General features: G+C 37.9%; 1 protein-coding gene across 1 annotated transcript; it reads left to right on the forward strand.

The window, feature by feature from the left end:
* Positions 1 to 13,359: 13,359 nt before the first annotated feature.
* LOC138881784 (uncharacterized) lies at positions 13,360 to 16,962 on the forward strand. The gene is made up of 9 exons (XM_070162051.1): positions 13,360 to 13,737; positions 13,944 to 14,272; positions 14,408 to 14,477; positions 14,604 to 15,013; positions 15,056 to 15,153; positions 15,280 to 15,285; positions 15,411 to 15,628; positions 15,734 to 15,889; positions 16,840 to 16,962. Exons 1-9 carry the CDS (start codon positions 13,360 to 13,362, stop codon positions 16,960 to 16,962), a joined length of 1,788 nt encoding a protein of 595 aa, XP_070018152.1.
* Positions 16,963 to 20,116: the final 3,154 nt, after the last annotated feature.

Here is a 20,116-nt window from a genome sequence, read left to right on the forward strand (position 1 = left end):
TAATTTTGATGCGTTAACTTGGTTAGTGGCATTGCTATTCTAGAAAAAGAAAATCATGTACGAAGTGCCTGCAACAACCTGCCAAGTCCAAGAAGTTGTAAATCTTTGTAGTAGTAGGAGGTCTTGACTATTTTTGAACTGCTTATGTTGTTTTGACCACCATAATTCCATCTTCCGATACAACATGCCCAAAAAATACTACTGAGTCTAGCCAAAATTCGCATTTAGAGAACTTAGAGTAGAATCGATATTCTTGAAATGTTTACAATGCAATTCTCAAATGATCTTCATATTCTTTTTGGATACAAGAATATAGTAGAATATCATCATAAACGCTATGATAAATCTTTCCAAAATAACATGAACAACGTATTCATTAAGTCCAAAAATGCAGCTGGAGCATTGGTAAGTCCGAAAGAAATCGCAAGGAACTTATGATACCGTGCCGAGTTCGGACTATTGTCTAAGCAATATCTTCCTCTTGGATTCTAAGCAACTGATTAAGCAAGTCAGTTATAGGAGGCAATGTATACATATTGTGCATTATTACCTTATTCAAACTGTTTTTAGTCGATGCACATCCTTAAAGACCCGTATTTCTTTTTCACAATATCTCTGGTGCATCCCATGAAAATATACTCGATCAAATAAACTTTTATCTAGTAGTCTTGTAATTTTTCTTTTCTTCCTTTAGCTCTTTCTAACTACGTTCGTGTCATAAAGTAAGGGGATTTTTTGTTTTTTATATAATGTTAGGTGTCAAATAAACTTTGTTATTCACATTGGAAGTAGTCCTATTAAATCTTTAGAAAATATGTCAAAAAATTCTATTGCTATTGGTACCTTTTCCCAGCTAGGTGTCTTGTCCCTTATGGCTGTAATCATAGATAGAGAACCCCCAACAATTTTTTTTAGTAACATTGAGCCTTTATATATAATATAAACTTATCTATCTTTGCAACTTGGTTTCCTCTCATGACAAAACTGGATAAATTTTAATAATTGAAACTCAACTACCTTTGTATGAAAATCAAGAGTGGCATAACAAGAAGTTAATTGGCATGTCAAAATAGACCATATAAAGTAATATCAAGCAACCTATGATAAATTTATGCTCAAATTAAATTTTACAAGCTTTTTAAACATATTTGGTTACCTCAAATTCTAAACACATGAGCAACAATCCAAACAATTTATTCAGCATCTCACTGTCCTTGTTTCCAATTGTTCGACCCGCAATAAAATGCTCGTCGAAGGAATTTCCTAGTCTTGTGCTTTGCCTTTAAAACTTTTATGCATGCCTATCACGTCATGTTTTCAGTCTTTCTAGCAAGATCAACTACCATAAATAGGTCATAATATTCGTATATAAAGTTAATGCCTTGTTTAAAAGACTAAGCAAAGCCTCTAAGGTTGAGATGATATGTATATAGCTAGCTGAGAAAGTTTAATGCCATATATCAGTACATATGTTGTATGAACTAATTTCTTACCTAGTAGATTCACACTATCGACTTTCAAAAAGAAGGTGATTCATAAATATTTTAGTGAACTCGTTCCCAAGTTAGTTGTGTGCTCCTACCAATGTAACTAAAAATACATAACATATAAATTGACCATGTTCTTCAGTCTATAAGTTGTTAGCACCGCCCACCCCTCGCTACATCCTAGAGTCCATAATACTTTAAGTTTTCCATCAAGACATATGAGGATTCTCGAACGATTAGAAATCGTAAATTCGATAGTTTTAACCTTATATTAAGAATAGTTCAGGTGCCTTAGGCCTTCAAATCACTATTTTTATTTCCCATTCTTCTCTTATCTATTCATTATATCCATCAAGATCTCAACTTCCTTTTCATCGAGGTAAAAACCCTTTGTGAAAACACTTTCCTATTGTTATAGTGAATGACTATGGAAATTTCAGGAATTGACTTTGTTACACATCTTAGTAGTATGGAAGTCCCTCATTATGGTACAACAACACTTTTTGTTCATATTTCTACTATTACTGCTTTCCTTTTATAGGAGACAGTTGCGTGACTAGTGACAACACTTGTATCTTTGAACCTTTAATCAAATTCTATTATTGGGTGATTGGACCTAGCCAAACAGGAATAAAATGAAAGGTGATATATTCGGTTAACCATAATCATCATACATGTATGGAGGAACAAGAAAGAAAGACGAGGCACATCCTATCACGCCCTTGCGGAATCACGATTATGGGAATGGCCGGCTACATAACCATAATTGAAATTCTACTACCGACGTGTGCTCCATTAGTCGCAAGAATAATGTTACGACCCGGATTTTTCACCCTCGAGAGCCGTGATGGCACCTACTGGTGAAATCTAGGCAAACCAAATTATTCTAATTACTTAACCTTTTCCAGTTTTAAACCATTATCAGCGATGGGTAGATATCATGCAAATAGCGAAAATAATTAAGCGGAAGACAAAATCTGACAATTTATCTTAATACAAAACTGCGGAAGTCTAAATACAACTCTACCCAGAATTTGGTGCTACAGCTTCATAGTCGGTCTAAGAATACAACATACAAAGTGTGAAAGATAAAATATACACTGTTTCTGAAATGAGTAAAGGAAACAGGATAAAGGAAAAGATAGGAGGTGACGCCAAGGCCCGCGGACGTCTGCAGGACTACCTCGTGTCGCTTGTGTGGGCTGAAGACAGCACCCTCACTGCGGCCCAAGCATTTCGGTATCAGTATCTGCACATAGTTCAGAGTGTAGTATCAGTACAACCGACCCCATGTGCTAGTAAGCGCCTAGTCTAACCTCGGCGAAGTAGTGACAAGGCTAGGACCAGACTACCAAATAAACCTGTGCAATATAGCGTACAAAAATAATAGGAAGCAGATAACAATGATGGCAATAATGATCAACTAGTGATATAAATAGCAGGCAACAAGAACACCATAAATGTTTCTCAACAAATAATAGATACAAGTGCAATCAATTTATCAAGTCCTTCAAATATAAATCTTTCGCCTATAAATCCTTCAAGTAATAATCTCTAAGCTAATATGCTTTTCAATGAATATATTTCGAATATATTTCCTTTAGATAAATAGCTTTCAAATAAGCATCTTTCGAATATAATTCTTTTGAGTAAAGGTCACCTTGTGACGCCTCATTCACTTAACATAAAGTAGAGTACAACTTCCAACCCAATTAGGAAATCAACAAGAAAAGATGAAGTTATTTTTAGAAATTATTTGATAAAGAAGATACCCTTTTCAATTAAAGTACAATATCGAATGAATCATTACCTTTAATACGAGAAATCAATAAATCAAAATATAGTAGAAATTCCTTTTTAAAACAACCTCAAACAGTTTAAGGAAAATTTAGTTGAGAAATCAATTGAGTTAAAAATGTAACAATTGTTGAAATTTGGAGTATTGAACATATATATAAAAAGGGTAAAAACAGAATATCAAGAGAATTATAAGGGAATCAAAATCCAACCACTAACAAGAATAAGGAAAACAAAAGCACATTTCACTTTCTTTTCACATCTTGTTGCAGGCGTGCAACCCGATCCCATTTCCTGTATCTCGTGGTAGGTGTGCCACCCGCTCCCATTTCATGTATCTTCTGGTAGGCGTACCACCCGCTCCCATTTCATTATATCGTGGTAGGCGTACCACCCGCTCCCATTTCATTATATCTTGTGGTAGGCGTACCACCCGCTCCCATTTCATTATATCTTGTGGTAGGCGTACCGCCCGCTCCCATTTTATTATATCTTGTGGTAGGCGTACCGCCCACTCCTATTTCATTATATCTTTTGGTAGGCGTACCGCCCACTCCCATTTCATTATATCTTGTGGTAGGCGTACCACCCGCTCCCATTTCATAATATCTTGTGGTAGGCGTACCACCTGCTCCTATTTTTTCATTATATCATGTGGTAGGCGTACCACCCGCTCCCAGTTAGAAGCCAACAATAATCACAAGGAATCCCAGCAAGGGAACAAGAGCAATATAACAACTTTCTGGCAAGGGAACAATGATATTTCAACAATATCCCGGCAATAGAACAATACTATCAAAACAAACATCCCAGCAAGGGAACAATAATATCAAACAAACATCCCAGCAAGGGAACAATAATATCAAAACAAACATCCCGACAAGGGAACAATAATATTAAACAAACATCCCGGCAAGGGAACAATGGTGATAATAACATATGCAGCGCAATAAACCACAACAGAGTATAACAATTATAATACAAGTCTCACGGGCATACTTGACACCAACGTATAGATACTCGTCACCATGCCTATACGTCGTACTCCACAATTAACATGTAACAAATAAGACACAACTCCTAATACCTCAAGCTAAGGTTAGACCAAACACTTACCTCACTTTGCAACCAATTCAAAATTCCAACAAGCCTTTGCCTCGCGAATTCGTGCCAAAATTCTCAAATCTAGTCATAAACAATTCGATTCAATCAATAAAAATTATAGGAATTAATTCCATATGAAATTCTACATTTTCCATTAAAAATCCGAAATTGCACTAAAAATTCGCCCGTTGGGCCCACATATCGGAACCCGACAAAAATCATGGAATATGAAACCTCATCCAACCACGAATCCAACCATACCAATTTTACCAAAATCCGACAGCAACTCGACCCTCAAATCTTCAAATTAAACCAAGAGGGTTTTAAAATTTTTCCAACTAAAATCACCAATTAAATGCCAAAACTAGTAAAAGATTCGGGTAATCTAACCAAAATTAAGTTAAGAACACTTACCTCGTTGTTTTCTCTGAAAATCTCCCGAAAATTGCCTCTCCCCGAGCTCCAATTTGGTAAAATGGAAAATGGGAAACATTCTGTCCAGCAATGTTCATGGGTACTATCCATGGGTAATGTTCACATGCTGTGAAAAAAAATTAGCAGCTGTCCAAAGAGAAAATTCAGCAGCCTTTTTATATCCGTTAACCTTCCGAAATCCACCCGAGGCCCTCAGGACTTCAACAAAATACACCAACAAGTCCTAAAACATGATACAGACTTAGTCGAAACCTCAAATCGCATCAAATAATGTTAAAATCATGAATCACACCCCAATTCAAGCCTAATGAAACTAAGAACGTCCAACTTCTATATTCGATGCAAAAACCTATCAAATCAAGTCCGATTGACTTCAAATTTTGCACACAAGTCATAAATGACATAACAAAGCTATGAAAATTTTCAAAACTGGATTCCGACTCTGATATAAAAAAGTTAAATCTCAAGACAAACTTGAGAAATCTTTAACCTTAGATTTCTAGATTCCATTAAATGGCGATAATTTGATCTAGGGACCTCCAAATTCGATTTCGGGCATATGACCAAGTCCCAAATCACGATACGGAACTACCGGAGTGGCCAAAACTTTTATCCGGGTTTGTTAGCCTAAAATATTGACCGAAGTCAACTCAGTTGAGTTTTAAAGCTCTAGTTCACAATTTAATCCATTTTTCACATAAGAACCTTCCGGAAAATTATACGGACTGCGCACGCAAGTAGAGAATTTATTGATAGCGCTTTTCAAAGTCTTATAATACCGAAATAATTATTTAAATTAAAGATGATATTTTGGGTCATCACAAATGATTTAGACTCTAATACCAACTTTGTCATGACCCAATTTAGGATCATGACCGGCGCTTAGGAGTAAGTGCCCCCAAGTAAGCCTCATCGGTATTTTACGGAAAATCGGATAGAGTTTTCCATATTTTAGGACAATCCAAAAGTTTTTGTCTCATAAATAAATAACAACCAACCAATATTCACCTAAATCAGTCATAATCTTCATCAACTAACCAAAAACGAGTTTTCACCAACATTACAAACTTATCAACATAATAATACTAAATCCATCTAAAAAAATGAAAAAAGTAAAATATTAATAACTAATCCAATATAAAGAATGAATACCCATAACACTAATAAAAATGACTATGGAGCGATCTAAGAGTTCAAAAGCAAAGACAATAAGAAGTAAATAAACTCTTCGCCCACAGGAACAAGTGCGAGGCTCACCAGGAACTATTAACTCATATACTCTACTTAATGAAATGCTCACTCGCGTTAACTGCTGTCTCAGTAAGAAAAAAATAGCGGGGAGTGAATCGCTAGCTCAGTGCGTAATAACACTTAACCACAACTGTTTCTAACGGGGACAAGTCAGAAAACATACTTGTATAATAATCAGAAAATATCATAAAAATAAATGCCCTTTTTCAGACTCGGTAACAATAAACAATCTTGTCTGTTTTTATGTAAATAGGAATCAATTAACAATTCAGTAATACACTCTGTAAACATTGTCATATCAAATCTTATGTTTGGGAGGTTTTCTAAAAGGATAATGTAATCTGTATCTTTGTGTGGACCCCTTCGTAAAATGAGTCAAACATAACTGTAGGTCCTTACTCGAGGGAAAACCGTAACTGTATGCTAGTTATACCTTCCCACTAGCGAGGGATGTAACTATAATCGCTAATCTGTAAATATAAGGTGCACCAGGTCTAACGAACCCACCGTTAGCTAAGGGATCCTTCAAAGTCTCCTCCCATGTATACTTGTCTTTGTAACCAGGAAATACTCATATGAAAACATTTTTAGTATAGGGCATTTCAATTCTTATCAAATCATATTATTTTATTTCGGTAACAGTAATCATATCTCAAATAACGGTAAAACATGTCTAGTAACAAGGAGAACATTTAAAATAACGATAATCATCCCATATAAATGTCTTGTATCATATCGAGTAAAGGACTTGTACCACACGCAAATTCAAAACGGCCGATTACATATTCATATGAAAATTCATGTGTAAATCATGCAAGTTATGGAATACAAATTGCGGGTCCCAAATCAAACTATTAATTCAGAAAAAGATAGTTTTAAGCTATTAATTGGAAATGTCTCATAACAGGGGTCTAAATAACCAGTGCGGAAGAAAATAACACAAGCCCGATATCGGGGTGTCACATGTCATGAGCAACTACAAGGTCTGTCTAAGTACAACAAGACTATCATAGTTCAGAAATAAAGATAATAAGAACAGTCTAAGTAAGGTAAGAAGGAGAAATGCAGGGCTGCGAATACCAAGCAGCTACCTTACCGACTCCAAAGACCTACTGAAAGAATGATCAGCACTCACTATCGTGACACACAACTCCTGGATCTGCACACAAGGTGCAGAGGGTAATGTGAGTACACCAACTCAGTAAATAATAAAAGTAAATGAAAGCTGAGCAGTAAGAAAACAGATAATTCTACGTCATAGCACTACAACAAATACAGTACATTTCCAAAATAGTACAGAACTCAATTATCTCATAAAACAAACTCAGATTCAATAAAAACTTTTCTTTTAAAAAAAACATCTTTCAAAGTTTCGAACAAGTGATGAAATAGTGAGTAAAATGATAGAAACGTAAACAGACCCTCGGGCAAGACATGTACCATAAACCGCCCCTCGGCTAAAATATCAACAGAACCAGCCTCTCGGGTTACCTCACAATAACTCGTAATCAGCTTCTCGGGAAACAACATAAATAAAAATAGCCCATCGGGCAATATCACATCACTCAGACTGGGTACCCGCGCTCACTGGGGTGTTCAGACTTCGAAGGGACTCCTAAAACCCAAGCACTATAACAAGCCATCTCGTGGCATAATAAATCAGGCCCTCAACCTCTCATATATCACAAAATCAGTACAACATGTTGCGGCGCGCAGTACGATCCCATGATATCCTCACAACACAGGCCCTATGCCTCACTTAGTCAGAAACCTCTCAAGCCACTCGGGCTACAGTAAAACAGGGTGTTCAGCCCAAAATATCATTTATAATATCAAAACGGAGTAATAAGACTGAGTTATGAAAACAGTAAACACGCATGACTGAGTACAAATATTAAATCAAACAGTGAGGAATAGTAGTAAAAAGCCTCTAAGAGTTCAAACAGCTTGGCATTCATCCCAAATATGACATTCAGCCCAAAATATAGTAATACGTTCCAAACACAATGATATCAAATAGTTTTCAGTCAAATATACAACTTATTAATCGTACGGGACAGACCAAGTCACAATCCTTAATGGTGCACCTCCCCACGCTCGTAATCTAGCATTTGCGTCACCTTAAAGTAGTGAAACAATGTGAAATCCGGGATTTCATACCCTCAGGACAACATTTACAATCATTACTTACCACAAACCAGACAAAACTCTAGCCTGTGATGCCCTTGCCTCTCGAATTGGCCTCCAAATGCTTCGAATCTAACCAAAATTAGTTTATTATCACCAATATACGCTAAAGGAATAAAGCCCAAGTGAAGATAATCAAATTAACACAAAAATCCCGAAATTGGCCAAACCCGACCCCCGACCCACGTCTTGAAATTTGATAAAAATCATATTACTAGAATCCTTATCCTCCCACGAGTCTATACATACCAAAAACATCAAAATCGGACCTCAAATGGCCCCTCAAATCTCCACTCAAAGCTCTCCAAAAACTCAAGCACTAACCTTCAGCTTCACTCAAAATTCTCAACTAATTTCACGATTAAGTAGTGGATAATTCATCACAAACACCAAATACAAAGCCCAAGCAACTTACCTCACTGAAATCCTTCAATTACTCCTTGAATTCCCGGCTTGGAACTCCAAAATCGCACAAAAATGGTAAAAGAATGGCTGAAAATCGCGAAGTGGGGCTTTTATAGTTTCTGCCCTAGGGATTCTGCACCTACGGTCCCATAAGCGCACTTGTGCTTTTGCGTCTGCGTATTTCACTTAAGGCATCTGCTTCTGCACCTTTGAACTCACAGGTGCGGTTAATCCTTTCGATCCTGTGGTCATCCTCCGTGCCTGCAATCATCGCACCTACGGTCCCCACTCCACAGGTGCAGAAACAACAGAAGCAGCAAAAATTCTGCAACTCCAAATCAACTACAAACCTTTCGTCAACCACCCAAATCCATTCTGAGGGCCTCGAGATCTCAACCAAACATGCTTACAAGTTAAATATCGTCATTCAAACTTATTCCAACCTTTGGAACACTCAAAACAACATCAAATCACCCTTAGATTCAAGCATAAAGATTCCTAAACTTCCAAATTCTGCAGACGATGCAAAAACCTATCAAACCTCATCCGAATTACCTGAAATATTTTACACACATCACAAATGATACAACAGACCTACTCCAATTTCTGGAATTCCAATTCGACCCCGATATCAAGATTTCCACTACCGATCGAAAAATGCAAAAATTCCAATTTCGCCAATTCAAGCCTAAATCTACCACGGACCTCCAAAATTCATTCCGAGCATGCTCCCAAGTCTCAAATCAACTAAAGAAGCTATTCGAACCATAAAACTAAATTCCGAGATCATTTACTACAAGTCAACTTCCAGTTGACTTTTCCAACTAAAGCTTCCAAATAAGAGACTAAGTGTCTCATTCCACTCTAAGATCACTCTGAACACAACACAACCAACACAATATGAGGAAATACAGCTTAACAACACACAAGGAAGCAAGAATGGGGAAAATGGAGCTGTAACTCATGAAACGACCGGCCGGGTCGTTATAGTGAGTTACCTGAGATCCCCTTCTTTTTAACGGGATAACTTTTTGGATGGTATTTAGCTTTGAGGAAATCAGCCCATAATGAAGGTTTTGTTCTAAACCTCCACCATCTCTTGATAGTTAATGTGTTAGAGATATCTTCAAGACTTTTAATACCGATGCCACCTTCATCTTTAGGAAAGCACAAGTTTTTCCAAGAGCTCCAACGATTATTCTTTTTTTCCCCACTGGTTCCCCAAAGGAACCTAGCCATGTGTTTCTAAAAAAAGTTCAAAAGTTCCTTTGGGAGGGTTTAGAGCAGTAAGCGTGTAAGTAGGTAGAGACTATAAAGCACTCTTGATGAGAGCCACTCTACCACCATAGGTTAACATTTTACGTTGCTATTTATTCAATCTCTTAACAACTTTGGTAACCATGTTATCAAAGAAGCATATCGTTTTTCTTCCTATATATATTGGACAACCAAGATAAGTGAAAGGGAAGATCTTACCCATAAATCGTATGCAATCTCTCAATCTGTTGATTCTATAAGTACTAGCTTTAGGGCCAGTGAGAAAGAAGATTTTATCCTTATTGACAAGCTGACCCGATGCTTTTCATACGTTCTAATTTCTTTCATCACCATCTTGACTGTTTTTGAATTACCACCACAAAATATAACAATGTCGTCAGCATAAGCTAGTGATTAATTTGAGGACATCTCTTGTTCATTTAGAAGCTAGTGAAGTTCTCTTTATAAATGAGATTGTTCAAAGATCTAGGCAATACATCTGTAGCAAGAATAAAGAGAGAGTGAGATAAAGGATCCCCTTGCTTGAGGTTCTGTGAAGAAGTAAAGAAACCATGTCTAGTTGCATTAATAATAATCGAGTACTAGACATTCAAGACCATTCTCCAAATTATACCAGACCATTCTGTGCAGAAGCCAAATTTATTTAGGACATCAATAAGGAAGCTCCAGGAAAGCCTGTCATAGGCTTTAGCCATATCAAGTTTCATAACAATATTCCGTCCCTTGTTAGGTTTGGAGATATCATGAATGATCTCCTGAGCTAGCATCACATTTTTTGTGATTAGTCTCCTAGAGAAAAAACCAATTTGATTTTCAGAGATTAGCTTAGAAAGAATAGAGTTCAACCTTCTGGATAAGAGTTTTGAGATGATCTTACTAGTGTAATTGCTTAGACTAATAGGTATAAGCTCTTCAAATATGTAAGGAGAATCCACCTTGGGAATAAGATCAATACAGGTGTGGGAATAAAATTTAGTGAGGTTCTTCCCTTTGAAGAAATCCATGACAAATTCAATGATGTCATGCTTGATGATATCCCACGTAGCTTGAAAAAAATTCATATTAAAGCCATCTGATCCATTAGAGCTATCAATGCTCATACTGAAGTCGGTTTCTTTGATTTCCTTTTCCAATGGCATCATAATCAACATCTCATTATCTTTCTCTAAAATAAGCTTAGGGATACAATTAAGGATATCATTGCTCACAGTAGAATGTTGGTCTAGATGAAGAATCTTTTAAAGTGCTTGATAACAACCTTAGCAATTTTTTCATCACCTTGGATCATTCTATCTCTGTGATTCTTACTTGTATGGAGTTGAAGTCTTTGTCTCCTGTCTCTCAGGATAGTGTGAAAATAGCTAGTGTTGCAGTCACCCTCCTTGAACCAATTAATTCTAGCTTTTTGTTTCATCAAGGATTCTTGCATACCCAGCCACCTATTATATTCAACATAACCTCTGTTTAGATCTTCCCTTCCTTGCTCATTGTTGTTTTGCATATCAATCTCTTCCAAGATTTGCACTTTAGCTTCCCCAAGAGCATATTTGTTCATGAATGTCCCCAATGTTTTCTTTCAACCATTGACTAAGATGCTTACTAAGAAGTTTCAGCTTACTTTGAAGCCTCCATATGGCATTATCTTCAATATTTGTGTTCCATATCTCCTGAATCATACCCAGAAAACCTGGTTGAGTGGTTCATAAGTTGAGGAATCTAAAGTATTTGATGTGATGTTGTTGATCATTATGAGATTTTGATAGAAGGGGTCTATGATCTAAACCATTCCTTACCAAATGTTTCACAGTGTTGTTTTGGAAGAGTTGATCCCATTGATCATTGATCATTATTCTGTCGAGTCTTTTCCAAATTCTTTACTAGGCCTTCCGTTGTTACACCAAGTGTATCTTGGGCCAGTGAAACCAATATCCATTAAGCCAGAAGATTCTATAGTGCTAATAAAATCCAAGTTTCTATATGCTCTATGGGGATTACCCCTAGTTTTTCAGCCGGATACATGATAATGTTGAAGTCACCACCAATAAACCATGTTCCATCAATAGTGATGGATTTTCAATGTCTTTGCCTTATGCTTCTTATGTTTTGATGATCTAACAAACTTATTGTGAAGAACCAAATAGAGAACCTGACCCACATGGTATACATTTCAAATGAATAATGTCCAGTCTGATCTCTAGCAAATGAATGAACAACCACAAGGAGGAACACAACAGGGGACCTGGTGACCTGGTCCCTTAGGGTTCTCCGATAGAAGTACAAGTCGGTGACTGTTTGCAAATATTATAAAGAGGAACACAACATAGAGCTGGTCCCTTAGGGTTCTCTAACAAGAAGTATAAGTCAACTGTTCATCAGGAACGTAACAGCAGAAAATGACCATCTCACAACTGTTACAAAAGAGGAACACAACTGGGACCTAGTCCTTTAGTGTTCTCTAACAAAAATACAAGTCAACTATACAGCTGGAACGCAACTGCACAAAAGTGACTGTGCAGCAGACAGTGCAGCAGTCACTTCTCATTGGGAAGAAGCGTGTACCAAGAATTGACATCACTATCCATTGTGATGTCTTTTGTGATATAACAATCTGGTGCAAGGAACAACACTTCACTTGTGCGTTTAGTGATATTCTCTCAAGCTTAACAGTGTTCATCCGGCATTGAAGTCACTGGTGTGTCAAGAACAAGAAGACAACTCCACTAAGGATCAGTTTCATAATGAGTTTATGCATATCCGTAGTTGAGTTGTAATCTTCTTATTTGTTCTTCATTGTATCTCCTATTTTGCTTTCTTAGAAGCTTTGTCTTAGGAAAACCAAAATCCTTAAACTTCCGAGTTTACGTTGTGACTAGGATTAGTCATAAGTTTAAAGTCTTAGTAACTAGAAGAGTCACAAAGTGGCTTGTGGTGAGAGCATCGCAAGTTAGTTGAAGTCTTTGTAATAGGGTTATTAAAAGTGGCTTGTAATAGTAAGATTGCAAGTTAGTGAAGTTAAAAGCCTACAAGTGTATGTCGTGGGTTTTTGATCCCCTTGTGTGGGAATTTTCCACGTAAAAATCCCCTGTCTTCTTTACTTACAATTTTATTAGCATTCTCATCTTGACCTCATAGAGGACCAGATACTGTACTATTTGGTGGACTTATACAAACTAACAATTGGCACTAGAGCGGGTTCTTTCTAAAAGGCTAGCACCTAGAAATGATCTTAATGGCTTCTCCACCCAACTTTGAGGAAGTACAATCAACCTACAGACCTCCTAGATTCAATGGTCAATACTACGGCTGGTGGAAGTCTCACATGCATGATTTTATAATGGCCGAAGACTTAGAACTATGAGACATCATCTGTGATGGTCCACATGTTCCTATGAAGAAGCTTGAAGAAACTTGACCAATGGTGCCGAAAGACAGAAAAGAGTACAGCGACATTGATAGAAAATCCATAAAAAAGAACTATCGTGCCAATAAAATCTTGGTGTGTGGCATAGGACCCGATGAGTACAATAGAGTCTCAGCTTGTGATACTGCCAAAGAAATATGGGAAGTGTTGCAAACCGCACATGAAGGAACTACTCAGGTTAAACAGTCCAAGATTGACATGCTCACCACAGAGTATGAGCTCTTTAGGATGAAGGATGATGAGTCTATACAAGATATGTACACCAGATTCACCTCCATCATAAATGAGCTTCATTTATTTGGAGATGTTATTCCCCAAAATAAGCTTGTATGGAAAATCCTCAGTGTTCTACTAGGTTCTTGGGAAAGTAAGGTAAATGACATCACTGAAGCTAAAGATCTACAAACTCTAACCATGGATGAGTTGATTGGTAATCTTAAGACATACGAGATGAAAAGAAAGAAAGACAGTGAAAGGAGAGAGCCAAAGAAGGAAAAGAACCTGGTACTCAAAGCTGAAAGTAGTGACTCAAGTTATGAAGATAGTGACATGGCCTATCTTACTAAAAATTTCAAAAGATGGTTCAAAGAAATGGTGGTATACCAAAGAGGGGCAGTTCAAGTAAAGCAATGAATAATGATCTCTATTATAGGTGCAGAAAGCCAGGGCATTTCATCAAAGACTGCTCACTCGCAAAACAGGAGCAATACAAACAAAATCCTGACAAAGTAGCAAGAAGGAACCTGGTTCCAGACAAGCAATTCAATCGAAAAAGTGCAGCTGACAAAATTGTGAAACAGGCTCTTGCTGCTTGGGGAGACTCCTCTAGTGAATCAGAAAGAGAACCAGATGTAGAAAAAAGTTCCATGATGGCAGTGGAAACTGAAGCAACGAAGTATGATTCACTGTTCGTGCTGATGGCTTAGTCAGATGATGATGAGGACGATGAGGTATATTTCAGGGATGTTCAGAGAAATCTAAAATCCTACTCTTCTAATAAGTTAATGTCATTAGCAAATGTTCTAATTAATGCTTATTATAGCCTTGACAATGATAAAGAGACCCTGACCATAGAACTAGGAGAAGCTGAGCAATCTAGAGATGATCTGGTGGTCTGTGTAGTGGACCTAAATTAGACCATAGCTAATCTTGAAAAAGAAAAGGAAGCTCTAAATGAAAAGATAACTAGTGTAGAAAATGAGAGAGATGACCTGATGGTTGTGGTGGTTTACTTGAAGGAAACAATAGAAGGTCTCAGCAATGAGAAACACACTCTAGAAGGAAATATTTCAGCTACTCAGCAAGAGAGGGATGATTTTTTAGTGATAATCACTAACCTAGAGGAAACCATTGAGGGACTTAATAAAGAACATAGGACTGTGAGTCTTGGGAAAGGGAAGGAAGTAGCTAATGCAACACAGATCAAGCTCGAACATAAATTAAATGATGTGAAAACTTGTCTATGTGGTGAACTTGAGAAAAATTGGCAACTTCAAGCTGAATTGGAGAAAGTAAAAATTGATCTTGAGAAATCTCTGAAGTGGACCTGGTCCTCAAATGCTGTCACTACCATGTATTTGAATATTAGTGGAAACTGGCAGGGAATCGGGTTCCAACAGGAGAAAACTCTTTACAACCCTCACAGCAAGTATGTCACTTTTCCTGATAACTGGCTGTGTACCCACTGTAGGAACAATGTGCACTTCAAAGAAAGTTGTCAGGCCAGGGTTCAATCTATTCAGAAACATAAAGTGTTTACTGATGAAGTGACTACTAACAAGGGACCAGGTATCGGTCGCAAGAAACGAATATTGCCTGCATGGACTAGAAAATCCCTTATCTATACCTTTTATAATAACAAGGGACCCAAACTAGTTTGGGTTCCTAAATCTAATCCATAATTTGTACGTGCAGGGAATGGTAAGAGGAAGCGACTGCAATAAACCAAGGATAGTGGATGCTCAAAGCACGTGACTGGAAGCACCATAGATTTCTTCTCACTGAAAGCCCTGCAGGAAAGGAATGTATCCATTGAAAAAGGAAAGGTTACATTCTCAGAGCTGGAAAAGTTGGAAAATCTCTCTGTCAGTCAATTGAGAACGTGTACTATGTGGATGGCCTCTCTCAAAGCTGCGTTAAAGGGAACAAAGTAGAGTTCTTGTCAAAAGAGTGCACAATTACCAATCTGGTGACTGACAAAGTGGTCTTAGTGGCCAAAAGAAACAAAACATCTACGTTGCTGACTTTGAATCTTTATAAGCTGGTGATATGAGATGCTTGAGAAGGACCTGGTTCGTGGTCTGTCAAATACAAGATTCACCTGGACACTGGTTCTTAGAATAAAGGATGAGACTTTCGAAATGCTTAGGGCCTTTGTCAAGAAGATCCAAGTGAAGATAAATTAAAGGTAGTATGCATCAGATCTGACCACGGGACAGAATGTGACAATGCCAAATTTGATGAGCTTGTAACAAAAATGAAATCACACACAACTTCTCAACACCAAGGACTTCACAGCAAAATGGTATTACTAAAAGAAAGAACAGAACTGGAAGACATGGCATGGACAATGCTCATCGACAATAGAATCGCCAAGAGTTTCTGAGCAAAAGTAGTAAATACTGCTTTCTACTTGGTCAATAGGTGTATGATTAGGTTCCTCCTGAATCAAAACCCACTATGAGCTGCCAAATGGAAGAAAACCGAAGACAACTCATCTGAGAACCTTCTTGACTGAAAATGCCATGTTCTCGACAATGGGAAGGACCAGCTTGGGAAGTTTAATTCAAAGACGATGAAGGAATCCTTCTGGGATACTCTCCACAAAGCAAAAGCCACAAAGTCTACAACAAAGGGCACATTAAGTGGAAGGAAGTGCTCATGGGTTATTCAACAGGACACCTTTCTCTAACCAAGGAAAAAACAGTGATAATCAATATAATGAACCATCTTTGGTCCCTGGAAAATATCTGAGGTTTCAAATAGGGAGGCTGATATAATGAGTAAGATGAAAGAGACAGGTGAAAGACAATGCAACATCATCCTCCACTTCTTACAAGGAACCTGGTACTTCACTTACTACCACTGAAGCTGAAGAAAGAGTGGAGATGCAGTTCATGGCGCTCCACAAGTAACAGAACAAAGAATGTAGGGAAATCAAATTAACCTCCCAAGTTACCCTACCAATCAAGCCTCAGTCCCAAACTGGAAACACAAAAGCTCCCATCTATCTGATCACCTAATCACTCCCTTTCTCTAGAGTTAGAAAAATATTAAAAATTCAAAAAAAAAGTTTTTTAGTCCCTTATGTATCTCCACTCCAGAATAGAATGCAAATTCAAGTCCTTAGCAATCCTACTTGAGGGTCGCCAAATAAAGTTTGAGATATCTTAAAAGAACTCAGGACCTAGTCCTGTATTACCCCTCAGGTGACAGTTTTTAATCCTGTTGGGTATGATGATGTTAATTGTGCAGGTTTTCTTGTGGACAGGAAAAGCACTTCTGAAATGGTTCACTTGCCATGTTAATGTCTCATTCTTTGGGGCACAAGAAAGCAAAACTCAATGTCCACGTAAACAACTGAGGAAGAATGTGTAGCGAGAGTATCCTGCTATGCTCAAACCCTATGAATTGAGCAGCAACTGGAAGATCTTGGGGTATCTTCTGATGGTATATCTTCTCTATCCAGGTCAAGACAAGAGGACCAAACACATTGAGGGGTAACATTATCTTCAGAGGGTCAATATGGAGAAAGGGTTGATCTGTGGAAAATCCTGCAGCACAGAAGACCAAATTCCAGATACCTTCACCAAAGTTTTGAGTAGGGAACATTTTGGAAGAAACAAGGTGAAGCTGGGGTACTAAGATCTAATGGAGAACTTGATCCCCCATCAGTTGGCTATGAAAAACACATTCAGGTAAAATTAGCTAAAGTATTTTCTAGGCAAGCCTAACTCACATCAATACCATTGCAGGTAAACATGCATGATGATCATAGAAGCTAAAGGTACAGTTATGAACTACGAAAGAAGAGATGCTAAAACCCTTTTCAAAAAAAAAATTGTTCGGGCATCAGGTTCTTGCACCACAGGTTAGTAGTAATGTGTTTATTCAGCATGCCTTCTCAAAATTGTTTAACAAAATCAAATCAACTGCCACATCATCCGACTTTTCAAATTATACATGTCATCTCTTGTCTTTCAAATCCCTTCATCCTCTCTGCATGATAACGTTTTCCCACAAACCTACCGCTGTTTTTAGAATCCATTTCTCTCTCTTCTCATCATTATTCCTTCTTCCAATAAAACTGTCTTTCTCCCTCACAACAATTCATGAACCTTCATCTCTTCTGTATAGCTGTGATCTTCTTTTCATATCTACCTCTCACTCTACTTATCTTTCAAATACTCCTATAATGGCAATCGAAAGATCACCTCCTTCTCCACCATTAACACCACTCCCACTTCCCTATCATCCCCAGAGATTCAATATTTCACTCATTCCAATATTACTATACCCACATCTGGTTCCTCCTCTTTACCCATAGTCTTTCTTTTTCTAACAAACCTTGTTTTTCTCCCATATATTAAGAACTCTATGTCTCGTCACTCCTTTGATATCATCAAAGAACACTCAGAGGGTTTCACCTCTCAAGTGTCAGAGGTCCCTGAGGATGATCCTGATCAGTATCTGAACTCCTCCATTTTGGACTTGGTGACTCTCACGGAGTCACCAGAAAAGGAAGCAGTGCATAACATCATGGCAATCACTACTGAGAGTCTAATGAATAAAGGAGCATATCTCTCGTCTGAGTATCAGGGGGAAGAAACTCCATTACTAGGTGATGTAAGAACCATAGTACTCCTCAAGTCTTTGGCTCATGAGACGTTCCTAGAAAAACCTACTGAAGAACCTGATCCTCTTCCAGGCAAACCCATTTTTGCACCTCATGATCATCCTAAGCTCTTGGAATCCTCCTCCAAGTCACCCACTATCAAGTCACAGCAGAAAGAGGGTTTTGAGTCTACATTGCAGAAAAGTAGGAGGAGTGTCAAGACAAGGAAAAAGAGGTTGCTGAATCAAGGAAAATTTGTCACTGACAAGAGTGTTCTAGTAAGTAGGATTGACAAAAATGCTCCAAAGGAACCTGGTTCCGTAGTGCAACAATCTTTGAAAGCTCAAAAGTCTGTGGATAAAGCTTCTGATGAAACTATTGAGAAACAAAATGGTGCATCCGTGAAAGGTAGCAACAAGTCTAAGAAGAGTCTAGTTGAGAAAGCCATGTCTGGATATGATGTTGTGGGGCTAGTAACCTAGAAAGGAAAGTCTGTTGAAGGATCTAGCAAACAAAAATGGGAAACTGTAAGAGAACCTGGTGCTCCGAGGACCATGACCAGTGATAGTGGTCTTTGGCAGCAGAGATTAAGAACTCAGAAAGTCTTGTGGGGTCGTATATTTGACCCAGCAATTTCAGAAATGGCCGGTATGAGACAAATTCTGGAGATAGTAGAATTTCAGCAATATGAGCACTTATTTGAAGGTAGCATGTCTCTGGTGTATGAAGATGCTGTGCAAACTTTCTACGCATCTCTTTTCACCATTAATGGGGATCATATTTGTGAGCTAGTAAATGGAGTAGACATTATACTCGACGCTTCAGCATTGGGAAAGATTCTTAGAATTCCATGTGAAGGAATGTCCTCAGTCAAAGGTGTCTGTGGTGTCAACTTTAGGAGAGTCATCATGAAAGAGCAAGCTATTCAGCAGGGGGAATAGGTGCATAAGAAGGTATTACTTCCTGAGTATCAGCTTCTCTTTGAACTGGTCAATAAGGTGCTCTTACCTCGTTCTGAGAGGCGGTCTATTGCTATAAAATCGGATATGGTCTTAATGGAAGCGCTTGATGAGTTTGTCCCAATCAATCTGCCAGCAATCATGATAGTTCATATGCAAAAGGTGGCAAACTTTAAAGGTGGGAATCATGGGCTACCATATGGCTTTCTCCTCAATCAGGTGTTCAGATTCTACAAGGTACCCTTGGGGAATCCCAGAGTGGGCACACACAATCAAACCTTCTCTAAAACTACTTTAGAAGAATGTGAATGTTTAGAAAGAGTTGGTGGAAGTATCTCGACCATTTCTCAGCTGATCAACGCTCAAAATGTAGCTTCTGAAGAGATCAGAAGGTTGAGGGCTCAAAATGCCATACTGGAAGCTCAGCTCAGTCAAGCAGTTAAAGGACCTGATTCTGTTAATGAAGAAGTTGCCCGACAGACAAAGGAAAATGATAAACTTCGGGCACAATTTCTTGAAGAACAACTATCTACAAATGCTCGACTAGACCTGGTTCTCAACACCATTGCTGCCTCTCCTTCCAAGCCTCCTTCTTCTAGTGTCCCCTAGGATCCTCTCAGTGGCTAGCTATTTTTGCTCTAATATTTTGTGGTTGTTGTTTTCTTTTTGTTTGCATTTTTTTTCTGATGGCATGCTGGAATTAACCATTACTGCTCTTGTCTTGCTCAGTCCATTGTTAATAGTAATGAAACAACTTCTCTTTTTGCCTGTACAATGTTGTGTTCCTCTGGCTTCTCTTTTCTATCATGTTGTGTGCACATATATAGCATGAGTTAGATGTGTTAGACTTCTTTATGCTAATTACCTTCTTGTATTCTTTTTAATGATGCCAAATGGGGGAAAAAGTCATAAGGGAAAGGGTTATGAGATTAAGGGGGAATCAAATCAAAAGGAAAAA

Source organism: Nicotiana sylvestris, chromosome 11 (genome assembly GCF_000393655.2).
Source record: "Nicotiana sylvestris chromosome 11, ASM39365v2, whole genome shotgun sequence".
Lineage (NCBI taxonomy): Eukaryota > Viridiplantae > Streptophyta > Magnoliopsida > Solanales > Solanaceae > Nicotiana > Nicotiana sylvestris.